The sequence below is a fragment of the Rhipicephalus microplus genome, chromosome X (genome assembly GCF_043290135.1).
Source record: "Rhipicephalus microplus isolate Deutch F79 chromosome X, USDA_Rmic, whole genome shotgun sequence".
NCBI classification, from domain to species: Eukaryota; Metazoa; Arthropoda; class Arachnida; order Ixodida; family Ixodidae; genus Rhipicephalus; species Rhipicephalus microplus.
This window is the reverse complement of record NC_134710.1, coordinates 72,068,336-72,088,475: the sequence shown is the minus strand read 5'-3', so window position 1 is coordinate 72,088,475 and position 20,140 is coordinate 72,068,336. Positions and strand designations below refer to the sequence as shown.

At 43.7% G+C, this 20,140-nt stretch overlaps 1 protein-coding gene across 2 annotated transcripts; it reads right to left on the bottom strand.

Moving 5' to 3' along the window:
- Positions 1–3,335: 3,335 nt before the first annotated feature.
- On the bottom strand, positions 3,336–12,383 carry LOC142775614 (uncharacterized). Of its 2 annotated transcripts, XM_075877128.1 has the most exons (3): positions 11,770–12,383; positions 3,854–3,979; positions 3,336–3,710 (listed from the first exon to the last, which is right to left on the bottom strand). In XM_075877128.1, the coding sequence occupies exons 1-3, from the start codon at positions 12,358–12,360 to the stop codon at positions 3,651–3,653; spliced, it is 777 nt and encodes a 258-aa protein (XP_075733243.1). In that variant the 5' UTR covers positions 12,361–12,383; the 3' UTR covers positions 3,336–3,650. The 2 variants fall into 2 exon arrangements, with proteins under 2 accessions (XP_075733243.1, XP_075733242.1); XM_075877127.1 differs by having other exon boundaries at positions 3,336–3,979.
- Positions 12,384–20,140: the final 7,757 nt, after the last annotated feature.

Below are 20,140 nucleotides of genomic sequence, written 5' to 3'. Positions count from 1 at the left end.
GTGTCTCGAGCGTGCAGCGGAGGTGAACAAGCGCATCAGGTAACGTCACACGTGAAACATGAGCGCTATATGGCAGTTATCTTGGAAAACAAAGCGCGCGGCTTGCGCGTCCATCTCGGAGGTGATAAGGTGTAGAGCGCAAGGCGACGGGTAAGTGCCGCCACCATGTCGTCTTAGCAAAGCGTTCGAAACACTTCCCTTTTCGTGCAAGCGTTGCATCGTTAGCACAGCGTGATAAGCACTATGGTGCTTAGAAATATTTATGTATGAAACTTCTAGTGAAAAGACACACATAGAGAATATTGAGGTGTTGATATGGTGCCACAGATAGGAACTACATGATAGGAACTACATGTCTAAATCTAAATAATAACTATTGTGTTTGTTTCTGTTAAGACGCAGAGCTGGGGATACTGAAGGAAGCACCTAATTCGAATGAGGCTCGAACTTACAGATGCGGCACTTTTCTAGTAAGCGCATGGCAAAGAAGAACTGGTGCAACATAGAGCACGAAAGCGCCGCTGATGTTTTCAGACCGGGAAGGAACATGATGTACTTCATGGCGTAGATATATGTGTACGTACACACACACATGTCTAAAAAGTATTTAGTGTATACGTGTTATGGTGCGTAATTAAAGTGTGCAGACGTGATCAACGAATGCCTCGCAGTTATCCTAAATATATATATATATATATATATATATATATATATATATATATATACAATAATATCAATGAAAGTATGGGGGAAGGTATTACACCGAATTGTAAGGTAAAGGTACAGAAGAAAAAGTGGGTGTAAATATAACTTGCCGTGGGCAGGAACCGAACCTTCGAACTTCGAATAACGCGTTTCATGCTCTACCACTGCGCTACCAAGGCGGCTATCTCCCAGGCACTTATATATGCAAATATAAACGTGAAGTGTCAATCAGCACCACCATGCAGTATCCATGGCGGCGAGTGCGGTACACTATTCATGATCCTGTTTGACATCGCGTTGCACGTGAACTTATTATGAAGGTGGCAGCTAACCAATAGTCCTTCGCATACAACCTAAACGCACCACGTCTGCCAGTACGAGGCCATCATTAATGAATAGGGAAAGAAGTGTATACACAAGGGCTCGTTTTTCCATGATTGACACCATATTATTGAGATCTGACAGACAATATTGTCAAGGAAAATATAGGGGATGTTACTACACGGAATCGTGCAGTGAATGTGAAGAAAGAAAAGTGAGTGAAAACATAACTTGCCGTGGGCAGGAATCATTATACGATTTGAAAATAATATATAAATCATTCGGAAGATTTGTATACTACGTCTTATGTACTGCTTCTGTCAGGAGCCTTCAAGATAAGTTAACTGAACTGAACGATTAGACACAACAAGAGGTTAAAACAGAGATGAAACTGCAGTAAAGCGATTGCGAAAAAGAGCTCGTTTCCCAGCCATTGTGGTATCTGCGTCGGTGTTGCAGTCGGCGTCGTTCGTTGCGAGTGAAAAGCCATCATCTTGTTTGTGACCAAATATCGAGAAGCATGCGATTAAAAAATTATAAAATCCTCGGGTTTAGTGATGATAGAAGCCGGGTGGTCTGTGGTGTAACCAGCTGTTCTACCAGAGGGCCGCCTATACAGGGTGTCCAGGTAACTTTAGCCAGAGTTTTAAAAAAATGCCTGCACGCGCAATTACGACGCGACCAAATGAATGTTGCTCACCATTGCCTAGAGTTAGTTGAAGTAGTTTTGTGTTCTCAAATATCGTTTAATTAAATCTGCTTAATAACTTTACTTTTGAAGGAATGAAGATGAATAAAAATTTCAATAAGAAAGCTGCAGATCGGATCGGTTTGTAGAAGTTTAGAATAGACAGTTTTGAACCTCATATCTGTTTAGCATCAGTCTTTTTCTGCTAATTACAAATTCCCGCGAAATACGAAAAATACCACGTGACAAACCAGCTTGCACGTCAGGGCGCACTATGATTCCAGTGCTCCGTGACGTATTGCGTATGAACGACACGCTTCCCTCGCAACGGTTCATGACAGCGATAAGCATTGACAGCGGTTATCGTTTTTGTAGCTGATAGCAAAACGTGTTCATCGTAAAACCACAACCATTGCTGCGGCCCTGCCGAGACAGCACAATGGGGCAAATGCCAAGGTCGTTCGTACGCAGAACGTTGATTGATTTATTGATTGATTGATTGATATGTTGGGTTTAACGTCCCAAAACCGTACGCAGAACGTTAGGGAACACTAGAGTCATTGTGAGCACTATCGCACGAGCTGGTTTGTCACATAATATTTTGTTGTATTTCGCGGGGCTTTGTATTTAGTAGAAAAACACAATTACCTAACAGATATAAAGTTCTGAACTGTCTAATCGGACGTTTTCCAAACCGATCTACAACTTTCTTTTTAAAATTTTAATGTGCCTTTGTTTCTTCAAAAGTTAGTTAAATAAAAAGATCTAATTAAACAATACTTGAGAACACAAAAAAAGAATGAATAACTCCAGGCAACGGTAGTAACATGCATTCAGTCGAGTCGTAATTGCGTGTGCCCGCATATTTTTTAACTCTGGCTAAAGATGCCTGGGATGGGACACCCTGCAGTGTATATTGAAAGTGCTTGAAAAAAAGCACTATGAGAGTTCATGTAGCGGAAGGAGTGATCTTCGCACACATCATTTTCCTTAGCAAACGTGTAGAGACCAAGCAAATGCCAACACATGTGAATTTAGAGATGACTTCATGTTCTAAAGGCCCATCATTTACATTGCGTTCTGGTATATTTAACCATCAACGGCTCGAAAAGCATCATCGAATTGAAGAGCGGCGTAGGTTCGGGGTTTACCTTAGGGATGCGTTTCACCGATTTCACATAAAGAATAATTATGGCGTAGTGGGGACTCAGCCGTACTTGCAGTAGGCATATTAGGATTTTCTGAAATGGGCAATGTCATGCTGACAGTCATTAGTTTCATTGAAGCACCATTGAAGCAGGCACTGGGAAGAGAATCCAGATATTCGGAAAGTGGCGCGCACTAAACCCTATTACGTTTTTACGTTGCACTCTTGCAGATGGAGATGACGTGTCCTCGAAGTTATCTTGAGTGGCCGCAACATCTTTTTGCGCTTCGAACATCTTACGAAACAGCTCAATAGGCTTTCTTGTGCTCAAAACATGTTGAAATGCAACAACTGGTACCTGTCGAAAACCTGTCAAAATGCAACAAAAGCGCAACAAGGAGGACAGTGACAAGTAGTCGGATAGCGTGCAAGGTGGACGTAGGACATAAAAAATATATCCGACTGACCATCACGTCGAATGTTAATTTATTTATTTTATGTATGCAGTTAGCCCACTCAGAATTACGAATCGTGACAATCAGTGAGCTCATTCAGAATGACGCGGCCAGTAGACGGCACCAGTTGGATGAAAAGAGCAGCGGGATCAGCAGGTGGTGAAGATGCTTTTGGGTCAACAGCGAGGAACTGGACTACCTCTTGTTGTCGCAAGTATTCACGACCTCACGCCCGTGGATCTGTCCCACGTACCACACAATGAACACAGGCACACATTAGAGACAGCGTGCTTGTTGCTCATCTGCACAGCTTTAGTGCTTCGAATCCTGTCCTTTACATCTTGAGCGAAGGGTGACCATGCATCGTGTATGGTGGCAGGCAGCCATTGGCGTCCTTTGGGGGGAATATAAAGAAAAATGTGGTTGCTCTGGACGAATGAATGTATAACAGGAGCCAAAAGCGATGCTCGAGGCGGACACTTCGAAAGTTCTTGGCCCCCCTACGTCCTTGCAACCGCTCTGAGAACGTGGGCCTACCTTGCCACCGGACGATGACGAGGTGAAGCCGATCCTCTCCCCATTCCACTTGAAGACTCCCGCTTGTAATCGCCCAGTCCGATGGGAGTTAACGAGAACGCTGTTCTTCTCCGACTCAATTGCTGGCTGCGAAAATGGCGACAGAATGAACAAGCTCTGACAGCGCGAGGACACGTGGCCTACAGTTATTTTTCGTCTTTTGAAAGAGCGTGTTTGACAAAGAAAAAGAGAGGATAATTATCCTGAAAACACTTACAATAAATATTTGTAGAGAGTATTGAAGTACCAGCGTTTGAGAACTTATAGCGGACATATATATTTTTTCAATTTTCACCGCAGATCTGTCAATTGTGGAAACAGTCGAAGAAAAAATTATCAGTATCATGAACCAGCACACACTAGGTTTCATCGTTCTCTTTCTCTTGTTTTGCTCCCAAAACACGTGTCCTGATTTGTTCGGCATGGGCCCCGGTTGAGCAATAGGGTGAGTGAAGGTAGAGAGTGGGAGAAGAATTACTAAGGCAGAGAGAAATGAACCTAGCTGTTTAGTCCACGTGCCCACTTTTTGTGATCTTTTCCCTTTTTTTCTACTTCCCCTTGCTTTATCCCCAGACCAAAATTAGTTATGATGATTGTGATGAATAAAGTTTATTTTGACACAAAGAAGACACAGGGCAAGTCCCACGCCACCTGGCCAGTTAGCCCATTTTTTCCTGCCGGGTATGCAACAACTTTGACGGGCGAGGAAACCAGTACCTCCAAGAGTAAGAAGAGGGTTGTCAAAAAAAACTTTAAAAAGAAGTGACAGAAAGAAAGGTCGGCAGACGAAGATACAAAACGACCAAGAAAGAAAGAGAGAAAGAAAGAAAAAATCTGACGTGCAGAGCAAAAGAAATATAGAGAATGAGAAGCAGAGAGAAAAGGAGATAGAGAAAACGACGCGAGTAACCGAGAGAGAGGGAGTGAAATTGAGGAAAGGAACAAAAATAGAAAAAGCGAGAAAGATAAAATGTTTTACAAAAAAAGTGAAATAGAAATAAACAAACGGAGACACGAAAAAGAGAGAAAAAGTGATAGAAGAAAAAAAGGAATTAAAAAAGTGCCCAGGAGAGTAAATTAGAGAGATTGAGAAAGAACACGTAAAAAGGACTAAAAGAAATAAAAGGGAACGCAGACAAATGAAGATAGGAATAGCGAGAAAGAGAAAAAAGTGTGTAGAAGGACAACAAAAAAGAACAGAATATCAATCAACAAGTGTAAAAACTAATAGACAAACAGATCAGAGAGGAAAGAAAAAGTGGGGAAAAATAAAAAAATTTTTTTTTTAATATTCGGGGTGTTACGTACCAAATCTACGATATGGTTACGAAAAACGCCGTAACTGAAAGTTGCGGAAAACTTCATCATGTGGTGTTGTTTAACTTGCACTGATATTGTAAAGTACACGGACCTGTACGATTACGCCTCCTCAAAATGCAGTTAAATAAAACTTGTTATTGGGCTAGTTGGTTGTTGGTCATATTGTAAGAAAATAAGAGCAACGTTTACTCCCACAAACAGTCAAACTGTCACTCACTCATCCACCCGAGAAACACACACAACACGCAGCGCTCACTACCAACTGTTTGATTCGCTTAAATGACCCTGTTTTATGCGCACTCCAAAATACGCCAACACAATGATCAGCAAAGGTGCGCATAAGAAAAACACTCAACACCCGATACAAGAAGCGTCTCCACTCAAGAATGTAACGAATAAAAACCAGTAAAAACAATTGAAAAAAACGAAAAAGCACACAAAAAGGTAAACCAGCCAGAAGCACTAAGATAGAACAAAGGCGTTGGTGTCGGTGTCGGTGTCAGCGTTTACGAAAAATCATGTTTTGATGTAGCACGGAAGGCCTGAGATGGCATCGATTGTTCAACAGTAATTATTAACCTCCTTTTTTTGCTGGTTGTTTGTTCCAAAAAAGTTTCAACCATGGATGAATCTGATGAAGGAATAATTCGAAAAGTGTAAAAGTATTTCTTTTCAAAATTTTGCACGTGTAGTGATTTGGTGCGAATATAAGTGTTCAGGAAACTGGCAAGATAGGATGTAGTATAGAACGGCGGAAAGCGGCGGCAGCTTACCGGAGCGCAAAACAACTGTGAATATTTTCAATGTGTCCGAACATTGTTTTCAAGCCGCATGCGTGTTTTCTTGCTTTTCGCTTATGAGGTGTGATTGCGCCATCATAAACGACAGATTATGCAAACGCACCAAACTTGCAAGAGGCACATTTTATTTGGTTAACGAGATTCTGGCGAAATCCACCAATGTGAGTGGGAGAGAGAGAAACAACAGTTATTAAGAGTCCGATGATGATTAATTGGGGCGAGCTTGAACCCCAGCCTAGGATTCGGCTGTGAGCCCTTGGGCTCGGGCGGCTTCGTCGGCTCGCTGGACGGCCCATAGTTGTTGTTCTAATGCGAAGCTGAGCAGAGCCGCCTCCCAGCGCGCCCTGCTGTTCGAGACTTCGAGACTGCCTCGCCGTTTGCACTGCTGACTGCGTCATTGAGACTCGAGCACTCCCATAACATATGCCCCAGGGTTGCCCGGAAATTGCATACTTTGCAAATTATCTGTCGAATACAGGTCAGGGTAACAGATTGATGATTTTTTGGCGTTTAACGTCCCAAAACCACTATTTGATTATGAGAGACGCCGTAGTGGAGGGCTCCGGAAATTTCGACCACCTGGGGTTCTTTATCAGGTAACAGAGGCGAAAGATCACTGGATTTGGAAAATGTGTGTTTGGAGTTGTCTCCATGCAACTGACTGCTTCTTAGTTAATTTGCTATGTGGTGGTGGGTATTTACGCCTGCCGAACTTGTGGTGCTGCGTAATCTCACTGTAGTCAGTCATACCTTCTTCCCACTCCCACACTTGTCCGCGTGTGGCCTCGGTAGAGGCGGCATCGTCATGCGCAGCTGCTCGGTTTGTGAGCTCTCGAGCCGCCGCGTCTGCAGCCTCGTTACCCTCCAGAGGGCAGTGCGTGTGGGCAGGGGCTCATATCACAAATATATAATTTTTGTTTCGTATTCTTTCCGCGTTGATCGTCAATATTTGCAGCGCCTCCCGGGTGATCGCGTTTCAAAAATAACTCGCTTCGCAGAAACTCTGGCATCGGCGTTGGTGTTGTTGTAGATGTCAGCGTGGGTGAAAAATCATCTCATGGGGGACCAAAAACTCGAGACAAATGCAACAACACAAATGGTAAATGTTTCTGGGTCTAAGTGAGGATGAAACCCAGACTGTTTTTGGCAAGCGGTTGTCCTCTACCACACAGCCCTGCGTTTGCTTGGAGATGCACTGAAAATAGAATGCGCGTATTCCCTTAACAACACGTAGTGGGTTCACGGCACGTTCGAAAACATTTCACGTGCATACCGTCTCGTCGTTTAAAGCATGATACCCACTACTATACGAATGCAACAATATACGAAAGTTTCACTGACACCAGCCACTGGCAGCTTTGTCAATTGCATTGTAGTAATCATTAACTTAGTTTTCTCTAGTAACAACAAGGAATGAAATGTATGCTTGAAGTGGGTGAAGTACCATCAGGGAAACAACATCGCTATCGCGTTCAGCTCTCAAAGGTCAAGCTCAAAGATCCCCGGATTTTTAAAGACTACATCTACAAAAATCTTCCAATCTCGAAAAGTATGTAGATCAAAGAATATTTTTAGAGTACTGACTAATATATTCGTGCAGTACTTCAAGGCCCAATTCACTCTAGAACGAAGCCAGTGAACAGCACGTTTACTGCTGATGTTTAACGTCTCAAAGCCGTCCGGTGCGGTGGTGTAGCACTTAAGGTGCTCACCTGCTGACTCGTAGCTGATGGGTTCGATTCTGGTTATTTTATTTTATTTATTTATTTTAATACTGCCAACTTGCTTTACAAGCCATAGGCAGGAGTGGATTGTACACAAAAGAAAATGATGAACAATCTGTGAGAACGGTTCCAAACAAATCTGTGGAATAAAACTAAAAACAGTGTTGAACAATCTTTTCAGTATGTGAAACAAGAAACAACAGGTTCCAGTAAAACACACACGATAATACAGTTGAAGATACTGGTAAGAAAATACATGGACCACAGGGTGAAAAAATGTTTCAGTTTAGGACAAATAAAATAACTACAAGGGGAAAAAAAAGAGAAGAATGTGCAAAAGAGCGCATGTTCACGCAGTAGTCTGCTCGACAACGATAAGAAGGGTGTAATGATTTTGTTTCAATGTCGCACGCCATCTGGAAAGCGACAGACGCCACAGGAAACATCTCGGTCATAGATGAGCGAGAGCGTGCATAAACGACGACATGGTTGGGCTCTGTAATACATTTTCAGGCAATGCGTTCCATTCATGGATTGTACGAGGGAAGAACGATTTTTTGAACATGTTGGTTCGGCACGAGTATTCGATTAGTTTGAACGAATGAGATGAACGGGTTGGGCGCCTACTACACGGTTTAATATACAATTCCCTATCTATTTTGACATGTTGTCGATAAATCAGGTATAACATCTTGAGCCTGTCTCGATAGCGTCGTACCTCTAGAGTTTCGAGGTTCGCGTCCTGTAAAAGAGCACTGACGGATGTATGACGACGGTAAGAATTAAAGATAAATCTGACTGCTTTCCGCTGTATGTTTTCGATTTCGCTTACGTTTGATTGGGTGTAAGGGCCCCAGACAGGAGTAGCGTATTCTAGTAATGGTCTTATGAATGTCTTGTAGGCCAACAATTTTATATTGCTCGTAGATTTAGCCAAGGTTCTTCTCAGGTATCCAAGTTTCTTCATGGCCTTATTTTTAATGTGAGCTACATGGTTACTCCACCTAAGGTCCGACGTGATCACTAAACCGAGGTATTTATATTGCGTGACAGACGATAAGTTATGGCCATTAATGCTGTACACAAAAGGTAATGACTTCTGTTTGCGTGTTATGGTCATCGATACTGTTTTTCTGAGGTTAATGCTCATTTGCCATTCTAAGCACCAAGTAGCTATAACTGATAAAGATGAATTTAGGATAGCCTGATCTGCCTCGCTGTGGATTTCATTGTAGAGTATGCAGTCGTCTGCAAACAACCGAATTTTAACTGGTATGTGTTGCACTATGTCATTAATGAACAGTAGAAAAAACAGGGGACCCAAGACTGATCCCTGTGGTATTCCAGACCGCACATCAGATGAGTCCGACTTTGCGTCGTCGACAACGACTGTTTGCCGCCTGTTTGTCAGATACGCCTCTGTCCATTGAAGTAGCTGGTCGTTTTTGAGAATGGGTTTTAGTTTTAATAGCAACTTTTGATGGGATACACGGTCAAAGGCCTTTTCAAAATCCAAAAATATTATGTCAATTTGACCTTGGCTGTCCAGTGTTGCCGCAATTTCATGTACGGTTTCCAGTAGTTGCGTTACGGTTGACATTCCGCGACGGAAGCCGTGTTGACGTGTGTCGCAGAGGCCATTATTTTCAATGAAGACTGAAATGTGCTTAAATATAATGTGCTCCATCAGTTTCGATGAGGTACAAAGAAGAGAGATAGGGCGGTAGGAGGACAGCAGTGAGCGGTCCTCTGATTTAGGGATGGGAATAATCTTTGCATGCTTCCAGTCGTGTGGTATTTCTGCACGTGAAAGTGATTTGTTGAAAATAATGCACAGATATTTGGCGCACCATTCCGCATATCTCCGGAGGAAAGCATTAGGTATTTCATCGACGCCTGGCGATTTTTTCACGTCAATGCCAAGAAGCAAGGACAGTACTCCCGCTTCGTTTATGTCGAGGGAGCTTATGGGCGGAGTAGCGTCTAGAACAGATATGCGTGGTATCTTGCCATCATCACTCGTGAACGCGGAGCAGAAGTACTCGTTCAGTGCATTTGCAATTCTGAGTTTGTCAGTCAACATGATACCATCAACACAAATATCAGACACGTGGGTCTTCTTTGGCGATAGATATCTCCAGAACTTATCCGGGGATGACTCAAGAAAGTTTTTCAGTGATACATTTTGATAGTGATCTTTAGCTTTTAATATGCCGTTTTTAAGCTGTCGGCGCAGGTTGGTTAGCTTATCAGAGTTTGCTTTTGATGGTCGTACCGTATGCTGCTTTCTCACTTTTTTTAATTTTCGCCCAAGACGCACAAGGTTTCTTGTCATCCACGGATTCGTTTCACACACATATTTTCGCTTTTTGGGCACAAAATTGTCGATACAGTTGTGAACAAGTTTTTTAAAGAAGCACCATAAGCTATGAACAGAGCCATCATGTGATTCCGAAAGACATACAAATTTGGAAAACTCATTATCTAAAGCATCAAGTATGTCGACGTCGCTAGCATGTGAGTACACAGGAATTAAGTGTTGGCTTTTAGATGGTTTTAATCGGAAGTTTAACTCTAACGTAAGAGATGCCATTCTGTGATCTGAAATTCCCTCAAATATGTCGACTCTCGGATTGCGCTTGAGGACGTGGTCGTTTACCAGGAAAAGATCTAATATGTTAAGTGCGCGAGTCGGTTGTTTTACTAGTTGCGTCAGCCCATGAAAAAGAACGATATCGGTTAAAGGTTCTGCTGCTGCGCAAAGAGCATTAGGGAAATCAGTTGACCAGTCAACTGACGGGGCGTTGAAATCACCAGCAAGCAAAATGTTCTTACAATGCGTGCCAGCTGTACACAAAAATTCATTCAAATTGTCAAAAAATATGTCACAGTTTGGTGGGCGGTAAAAACCGGCGATTACGAGATGGAAGTCGTTTAAAAAGACTTTCGCAATGACGCATTCGGTGTCTGCTATGTCAGGGGATCTTTGAACATGCATGGACTCTTGAAACAACAGAGCGACTCCGCCCCCTCGGGAATCTCGGTCCTTCCTATATATTTTGTACCCTGGTGGTGTTATCTCGAAGTCTAAGATACCTGAGTGCAGCCAAGTTTCAGATATTATTACGACATGCGGCTCATGCGCCACTATAATACTTTGCAAGTCGCTAACTTTGTTTACGATGCTGCGAGCGTTCAGATTAATGATGCGGAAGTATTTTTGAGTGACCGAAGAAGTTCACTGTTTCTTCCTAGATTTTTTGTTGGCTGCTAAAACGGGAATTCTTTTCATCTCAGCAGCATCCCAAGCATATGTATCTCCATTTATGATGACTTTGTCGTGTACAAGTTTCACTTTCTCGCCCTTTTTCCTGATATTTGCAGTGCTTTCCCATAAGTACCTCCTGGTCTGCCTAGTTTCTGGTGAAAAGTCTTCGGCAACTGAGATATCTTTTCCCTTCAGTTTAGAGCAGTTTCTGAGTACATTAATTTTTTCACGGTGATCAATTAACCGGAGCACTACCGGTCTGTTTTTGTTTCGCCTCTTTTGTCCTATTCGGTGAATTCTTTCGACTGTTGACACCTTTACACCGAGCATGTTTTCAAATATTTCAGAAACCACCGAATTTGTTAGTGACTGGAATGTTTCATCAGGACGTTCCGGTAAACCGAACACAAGAAGATTATTGCGTCTGCTCCTGTCTTCGAGGTCGATCAGTTTGGTTTGTATGGTCTGGATAGTTGCCTCAAGGCTGGAAATTTTGCTTGTGAGTTCTGTAAATGCTGCTGTCGAATTTTCGACCTTGGATTCAATAGTGTCAAGCCTTGCTTGCATGGTTTTTTGACCATCAAGGATTTGGCGCAAAAGCTCCTCTGTGTTCGGCCCAGGGTTCGATTCCACATCACCACACATTATCAGCAATGAGCATACAACATCTTGAACAAAAAAGTACAACTTATTCAGACATGTGGGGCACGTCAGCTGGATGAAACAACGGTTGCTAGTTTTGACAATGGAGTAATTTTTACTAACCTGCATGAAATACAGGAAGGGGTTCATGTTTGCTGGGGAGCAGCCGACGTGCCCACTGAAGAAATTGCAGCTCGGTCCGTCTCTTATAGTCGGCCGCACTGATGACGTCGAACTGGGGGGTGGGTAGATCTGGTCAATGTGGCCGTCGAAGTAACAGTGGCCGTCGAAGCAACAAAGAAACCCATCTGCGCAGGCGCCTCCAGTTAAGTCTGTCGATGCGGTGCCGTGCGTTTTTCCATCTACAGATGCGCTGCTCAGTCCAGTCGAGCCGACGAGAACAATCTGCATGAAATACAGGAAGGGGTTCATGTTTGCTGGGGAGCAGCCGACGTGCCCACTGAAGAAATTGCAGCTCGGTCCGTCTCTTATAGTCGGCCGCACTGATGACGTCGAACTGGGGGGTGGGTAGATCTGGTCAATGTGGCCGTCGAAGTAACAGTGGCCGTCGAAGCAACAAAGAAACCCATCTGCGCAGGCGCCTCCAGTTAAGTCTGTCGATGCGGTGCCGTGCGTTTTTCCATCTACAGATGCGCTGCTCAGTCCAGTCGAGCCGACGAGAACAATCTGCATGAAATACAGGAAGGGGTTCATGTTTGCTGGGGAGCAGCCGACGTGCCCACGTTATGGTGGTCTCACCTAAATAAAGGCGAAATGATAGAGGCCAAGGTACCAGTTGAATAAAATTATCGGAGCATAGAGCTACAGGATTTTTTTTTTTCGAGTGGTGGTTTTAGGAAGTAAAAACCAAGATATAATTATTCTTAATGTCTCCAAGCAACAATATGGCTACGATCGCGCGGTAGTGGAGGGCTGCTGAAATTATGCACCTGGAGTTCTCTACCTTGCCTTAAAGCAGAGTACATGAACATCAAGCATTTTCGCCTGAACAAAGATCATGACCGTCACCGCAGTTTAGCAGAACATTTATACAACTTGTATGACCACACTGTAAAACTGGTTGTTTAGTTTGGTCTCGCGGTCCGTGTCGACAGTTAGCCATTATTTAATAGAAAAAGGAGAAACACGGGACAATTATACAGCGAGAACTCACTTACAACGTCTTGAACAAACACCAATTATGGACCCAAATGTCATTAGGCCTGTTTTCAGTTCTCTAAAAGGCACGCCAGCCATCGAGAGGTATCCTCTGCTCAGTTGGCTGTTAAGACGCCATACTATGAGAGTTAGTTACATAAAGTAAACAGCAGAAAACAGCACTTCGAATCATGATAGTTTTATTGTCACATTCAAGCTTGTTTTTAAAAGAAAGTAGATAAAAATATATGCAAAATTCTGAAGAGTATAAACGGAGCGCGGGCGAAGCTCATCAGTCAATACTGTAGCTGCCACCAGGCCCGACGACCACTTCAGGCCCTACGAGGAGCCGCAGCGGCAGGCTGCGATGATACCGTGCGTTCCACGCCGCGAAGCTGGACCATACCCAGATGTGGCAAGCCTCCAAATCTCTCTTCACGATAGATGTTTCCTGCGTGTCAAACAAAATGAAACAGGCGTCTCTAAGAAAGAGGATCATGATTGCTCACCTGCCCAGCGCCTATGCATGGAATCGCGTAGCTATGGCGCTGAAGAAACGGCCACCTTGCAAAGGGGAGAGTGAACGGCAGCCAGTGGCGTCCTTTCAGTGACGCCCAGAGCAGTCTTCTGGGACTTGGGGTGGGTGAATGCACGACAAGATATAGCGCGGACTCTCGGGAATGGTCACCCTGATGGCTCGAACGCTCTCGGCTCTCGCGCATCTGTGCACCAACTCGGCCAACACTGTTACTCCTTGCAACCGGGCGATGGTGAGGACACGCAGATCCCGGGGACGTACCGTCGTTGACTCCCATCTGGATTGAGTGCGTCAGAACTACAGTGGGTGAACCTTGAAGCAAAATGGAGACTAAGAGAACAGACATGAATTGCGCGAGGACACGTGGCCTTCGATTCTTCGTCATCGTCATCGTCTAATACATTATGCTTGAGAAATGGAAAAGAAGATTGTTGTTAAATTAGCCACAGTAATAATTTGTATGGTAACCAAGTTGAAAACCTGAAAGGTTTTATTTCGTTCTACTATTTGCTGTCTTCAGCATAGGCTCAAACTGAATAGAGGATGAAGCAATGTTAGCATTGTACTAGTATAAATAAAGACAGCGTATAAACAGCATGTAAAGTAATTAAGGACTTCAGGTATTACTTTAAATTTAGAATACTTTTGAAAGCTATACTGGATCGCGTTTTCTTGCCTAGATATTGTGAAAAATATGATTACGAAGGTCAATTGAATTTCCTCCTTGTTCAGCCTTTTACACCAGTAATTTTGCTCGTATGAATAACTTTATTAATGAAATTTCGGATACAACTGAGTGTCGTAATAGAAGGTTTGCTGATGAATGTGTGTTCTGAACAGAACTGACCGACCAAACAGCTTAACAGCTTCCACCCAGCTTCAAGATGACCTTAATCACGAGGAGGTATGTTGTAAAGATAATATGGTACTAAATACTGATAAATCCGTTCACGTCAGTTTTACCAAAAAGGTCAACAGGTTTACAAATCAGTGCATCTTCAACAATGAAGTTATTATAAACACAAATACAAGTACTCGGGTGTGACATTTTTGAGGGTTTGGGATGGTCTGAACACAGTGCCAATGTTCTGAGCAGAGCTGGAAAAGCCCTATAGGCTTTTTACAAAGATATCTTAAACATGTAACAAAGGGGATCAGACAGGCCGCATAATACGCCTATGTCAGACCAATACTGGAATGCGCTTTTCCTGTGTTGGATCTCCTTTACAACTCCTTTAGACTATTTGAAACCAACGCATTATCATTCCTCTCGTCATGACCGCAAATTTGACACAACGCCAAAACGAATCTTTCTAAGCACTCTTTTTTTTTCGCAAGCCAATGTCAAATGAAATGCGTTACCAGCTCATTTAGTTGGCCACAATACTGCAGATTTATTCTATAAGGTACTCTGCCCCCCCCCCCACCTTCCCCGCTATAGTGCCTAAGATGCCGTTGCGGGTAATCTTCCAAAAGAAAGCCTTAAAGGCACTGTGCAGTTGAGCTCGTTGCTTTCAATCAAGCGTGAACGCAAGTGCCACAATACAATGCTGTTAATTTCAAATCTCTGTGTGTCTCAAGAAGTGACAATTTGACATTCTGCGTTTACAACACGTACGGTATGAAAATTTCCATCACATGATGTAATCATCGACAATATCACACCCCACAGTTGCATCGTCAAGAGGCCAATCATGAAAATATAGGCAATGAATGTTGGGGCAATTTAGTAGCACGTGACTGTGTTGTTAGTTTTTTACCCTTGTCTAAGTTTTACGCAGAGTTTAACACAGAATGCAAAACAATCTCGCCCGACATCCAGTTCTTCTTAGTTCAGCAATGCGCTTTTTTAGCGTACTTTTCATTGAATTACGATAGAGCGCTGTTGCAACCTTCGAACAACTTCACGCCTTGTGCGAATATTTCAGAATTTGGCGAATGCGTGGAGAGTTTTTTTTTCTTCATCATAGCAACTTTAGCGTCAAAATCATCGTCATGGTTGTCCATGTTTCGCTTCTCTGCGTCAGTCTGGCTAAGTTTTCAGGCCGGTGGTGGCAGAAAAGTTGCCTTGGCTACTTAGAAATTTCTTTGATACTTTCTTCTAACTTCCGTTTGAGGAAAATTAACGGTAACATGTGACGATGCGTCAGCTCAGAGTCCAATATGGGGTAATAAAGTAGGCAATGTCCTTTCATCTCCCGAAACTGTATAACGCCCTTACAATACATGAACTTCCATTAAATTGGTAAGGCAGTTGGCAATGTTGAGAAAATCTTGGGTGTTGCACACAATGAAACGAATATATAAAAGCTCCAGTTTTATAATCAGTCAGCCAAGCAGACCTCAAGCACAAAAACAAGAAAAATGTATTTGTATACGTGCTTGGAACTCAGAGAGAACCGCTACGTTGTGCTGAATTTTCAGGACTCATATTGCTGCAACCAACATTAAAACGCATCATTGGGAGAGAGGACGCCAATGGAAAGCGCTCCGTATATAAGGCGCTCTGTACTGATCGACACAATGTGTTAAAATGATAAAAATGTTAAAAAAAATTGAATGTGCGTCTGCACTAAAAGTGAAGTGTGAGTCTGCCTTCTGGAACCTACATTATTCGTATATAGTCGATCCTTTTAATCTTTGCAGAATCGTGCCACGATCTATATTTTCATTCACTCAAACTACTGTAAAAAAAGACACGGAGAGCAAACACCCGTTCGTTGAGGTACTAATCTGTTCCCTCTTCATTTTCTTCTACTTCGATGCAGCCACCGAGCCGCGTTGCCGTGCTAACTCTTCACACTAAGCCTGGCAAACTGAAAGAAACAACAGCTTTGTCCAAACAAATCACTCATTTCGTGAAGTGTGACACGTGCACTTCAAAGTTATTCTTTTTTTGCCGGTCAAGTGCAAAGCTTTGATCTGATCAACTAATGCGCCATGCAGGCATCCTGTCCGAGACGTTCGGTGATAGTGAGGGACCTTTCGATCTTCGCCAGTAGCTACCCACCCGAGAACCTGCCGTTCCTTAGTACCCACACCTCCATAGTGCTGTACTCCAAGGCAGGTCGCCGGCGGTGGTCACAAAAGCGCGTCTATATTATATGCGCTTGTGTGCCTCTTTTCCTCGCCGGAAATCTGAGCTTCTGGCAGGTGTCAGTACGGTTGTTGTAGTGTCTGATTCTAACAGGAGTGTCCAGGCCTTAGTTGGGACAGCTTTTCATATACTATTTCATATGGTGTCGACCAGGTGACGTCTGCATCGTCTTGTTAACTGCATAGCCAGCCGCCCTAAGGTGCACATCCCAGTTGGCCTCTCCTTTCCTGTCGACGTTGGTGTATGTAGCGAGTTTTGCCTGAATAATTGGATTAGTGTGCTCAGTAAGGCCGTTTGTTTCAGAATGGAACGCAGATGCTTTATGCTGTTTTACACCCGCCTTGCAAAGGTACCTTCGTAGCCCCCTGCTGCGAAATGTCGTGGAACGGTCCGTTGTCAGTTCCTTTGAAAGCTATGCCCAATAAAATTTGCAGTCTTGAAGTAATTCACTAAACGAACGGGGGCAAGAGATGCACGACTGCCACTTCCAAGTACTTTGATAAATATTCTACAGCTACAATGATGTAGCGGTTTCCAGGAGTGGTGGTGGACAGGAGCTCGATATAGTGGATGCCCACCGTATGAAAGATCTGGTCACGTATCTCAACAGTTATCAACAATCCAGGCTGAATTTCAGCTGTTCGGGCAGTATACGGTTTAGCGAAGCTTTACAAACACCGACTCACTTCCAGTCTTTCATTGTTTCGCAAGTTCTTTAACAGCAACCTTAACTATACTCCATACTTCACACCACTGGGGGTGCCAGTTGCTCGGTATAAAGCGGTGGACGCACACGCCTCATTCTCTGCGCAACGCAGAGAATGATGCGTGTGCAGAGAATGGCCTAAAATGGCCTTCGCGACGCCGCGTTGAGCACCAATGTCAACGCACCGCCAGAGTCAGCTTTAGCGTTTCTGCCATGTGAAACACTGGAGCAGCAACTCTTGACGCTACATTCCGCTGACCACAATGGCATCATCTTCAAAGCCCCGCTTGCATCAACGTGAAGAATCGCATATATAGGGTTTTTAAATAACTACAGCACTGCCGCCTACAAAACGTCTCTCAATTCACTCATTAATTTTCCATGCTTTCATTCTTTATTTCAATAAATTACACCATCTCCCGCTCAAGCGAACTATCTCCGCACTGCTTCACATCTACACCTGGTTCCGTTTAGCGGGAGATGCTGTAATTTATTCAAAGTATTCTGACGTCTTTCTTGTGCTTTGCACAACTTACGAAACAGTTGAATAACCTCTCCAAAGTACGAAACCAGTCGATATGCAACGAAGGGCTTGGCTGGTTTGACGGGCAACAAGAATTAGGAGAGACCACCATGACATATCACAATATTTTGATTGTGGTTGCGCAAATTGTGGTTTTTGAAAAGAAAGCTTAGCAAAGCTCCGGCGAGTACAAAGCTTTTGGCATACAACGCAATCGTGCGCTCAAAACTTGAATATGAAACGGTGGTATGGGATCTTCACACCAAAAAAGACATCATGAATTTGGAGCGTGCGCAGAGGAAGGCTGTTAGATTTATTTTCGGAAAATACAAAAGAGAACATTCCCTTTCACTTCTAATGCTTACCAATAAAATAGGTTCACTAGAACATCGCCGTAAACTTAGTCGCTTACAGTTCCTGCACAACCTAATAAAAGGAAAAATTGGCCTTCAGAAGCCTCACTTTTAGTACCCCTAAACACATTGTTGACTAGACACAGACACAGCTTTTCTCCCAGGCCTATATTCGCCAAAACCAAATCTCACATTAACAGATTTTTTCCGCGCACCATAAAAGAATGGAACTCTTTATCTGTTCACGTCATACAATTGGAGAACTTTACAAAGGAATCGGAAAACCACTTCTCCTAATGTGTAGTATAAATATGAACAGTGTTAAACATTTCTTACGATTTTGTCGTGAATCCCATGCTAGTGCTCTGTTATTGTCTTAAGATTTTTTTTGTTGCTATCACTTGTGTAAATTGTTTTGCGAAGCAAGCGTTCTCACTGTATGTTTTTCTTCTTGCATTCTTAGCTGTCGATGCGCCACGGGGTAAACCAAGGCATATCTTAAGCGCTTGGGCTTGAACATTTTGGATAGCGCGCAGGTTCGTTTTGCACGTGTTAGAAATAACAGGTAGGCTATACCGCAGGAATCCGGTAAATAATACCTTGTACAGCTGTAACATAGACTCGACAGACGTTCCCCAACTTTTCCCAGCAAGAAACCTCAATAAGTTACAAATGGCAGTCAGCCGCTTTTTCACGTAGTTAACGTGTGGTGTCCAAGACAGGTTTCGGTCGATTACAACTCCCAAGAACCTGTCACTCCGGCTGCATGACACCAACTGCCCGTTAATTGATATGCCGTAAGCGGACATTGGTTTTCTGGTGAAAGCCACGAATGCACACTTCTCACTTGCGATTTCAAGGTGCAAGCCCTTGTTTGCGTAAGTGGTACGATGTCACTGATGCTGCCTTTTGAATTCGAGCGCGAAGTTGAAGTCGAGTCACACCTGATGTCCACACACAGATGTCATCAGCATAATTGGAAAGTCGTACACTGTTTGGTTGCTTGCCAACTAGTTCAATGAGTGTTATTGAAATAGTTGCCATTGCACAGGACTACTCGATCATGACGCACATCACCATTGAAACGATGAGTACGTACCTCAGGCAACATGCTAGGAATCCTTCCCACCACTTGACAACCCTCTCTACTGAGAGGCCCCGCACGAAATTTAGTGCAATTGTCTGTGCTCATCGTGCGTCGTTTACGTCAGGTTTTACGCCTGCTGAAAAACTGGTGTATACTCCGTGGTGCCTGACGATTCCACAAGCACGTGTTTCAATTCCAGGAATACAGAGAAAATCAAGTTTGCCTTCATCAGCCCTAAAACAATTGAGCTTGAGCCTTCTGCACGAAATGTACAACAACCACGTGCACATATACACCGATGGTGTGGTTGCACGTGCATTGTGTGGTTGACCACAGCGTCTGGTTCTGGTGGTGCGGTGGTGATTCCAGCTAGAGGAATCACTCTGCGAATCAAACTGTCACATGTCACTACGTCCACAGCGGCCGAGCTTGCGGCCTTGCGTGGCGCCCTAGAGTACATCAAATCCCAAACACCGAGTAAATGGGCTGTGTTTTCCGACTCAAAACCAGCCCTACAGGGCATGCAGTCAGTCCTTCGACGAGGTTGCCATGGACAATTAACTTACAAAGTTGTCGAGCTTGTTCACCACGTCACAGAAACAGGCCACGAGGTCAAGTTTCAGTGGCTTCCTGGCCATTGTGGGATCAGTGGCAATGATTCCGCAAACAACGCGGCTCGCACATCGCACCAAGAACAGTACACCCTTCCGATTCCTTTGTCAAGGACTGACGCTGCAAAGCAACTTCGTCACCTGGCACGTGGTCTGAGTCTGCAGGAGGGGAACACCTTAAGCATAAGACATACGAGACTATACCAAAAAAACCCTTGACTGGAACTTCGACCTCCATCCGGACTTCGTCGACGTGAAGCTTCACTTCTTTGTCGCCTTTGGTTGGGGGTCGCCTTCACAAAAGCATATAGAACTCTCATCGGATTGACCGACAATGCGGAATGCGATGTCTGCTGCACCAAAGAAGACATCGACCATCTGATATGCCATTGCCCTCGATTTGCCTCTGAAAGACAGAAGC

What these genes read in the sequence shown, in the direction of transcription:
- LOC142775614 (XM_075877127.1), bottom strand. Translation starts at nt 12,360, where the DNA reads ATGAACCCCTTCCTGTATTTCATGCAGATTGTTCTCGTCGGCTCGACT. An exon ending in CCTTCCTGTATTTCATGCAG is followed by an intron (nt 3,980 to 11,769) that starts GTTAGTAAAAAT and finishes CCATTTTCGCAG; the next exon opens with CCAGCAATTGAGTCGGAGAA.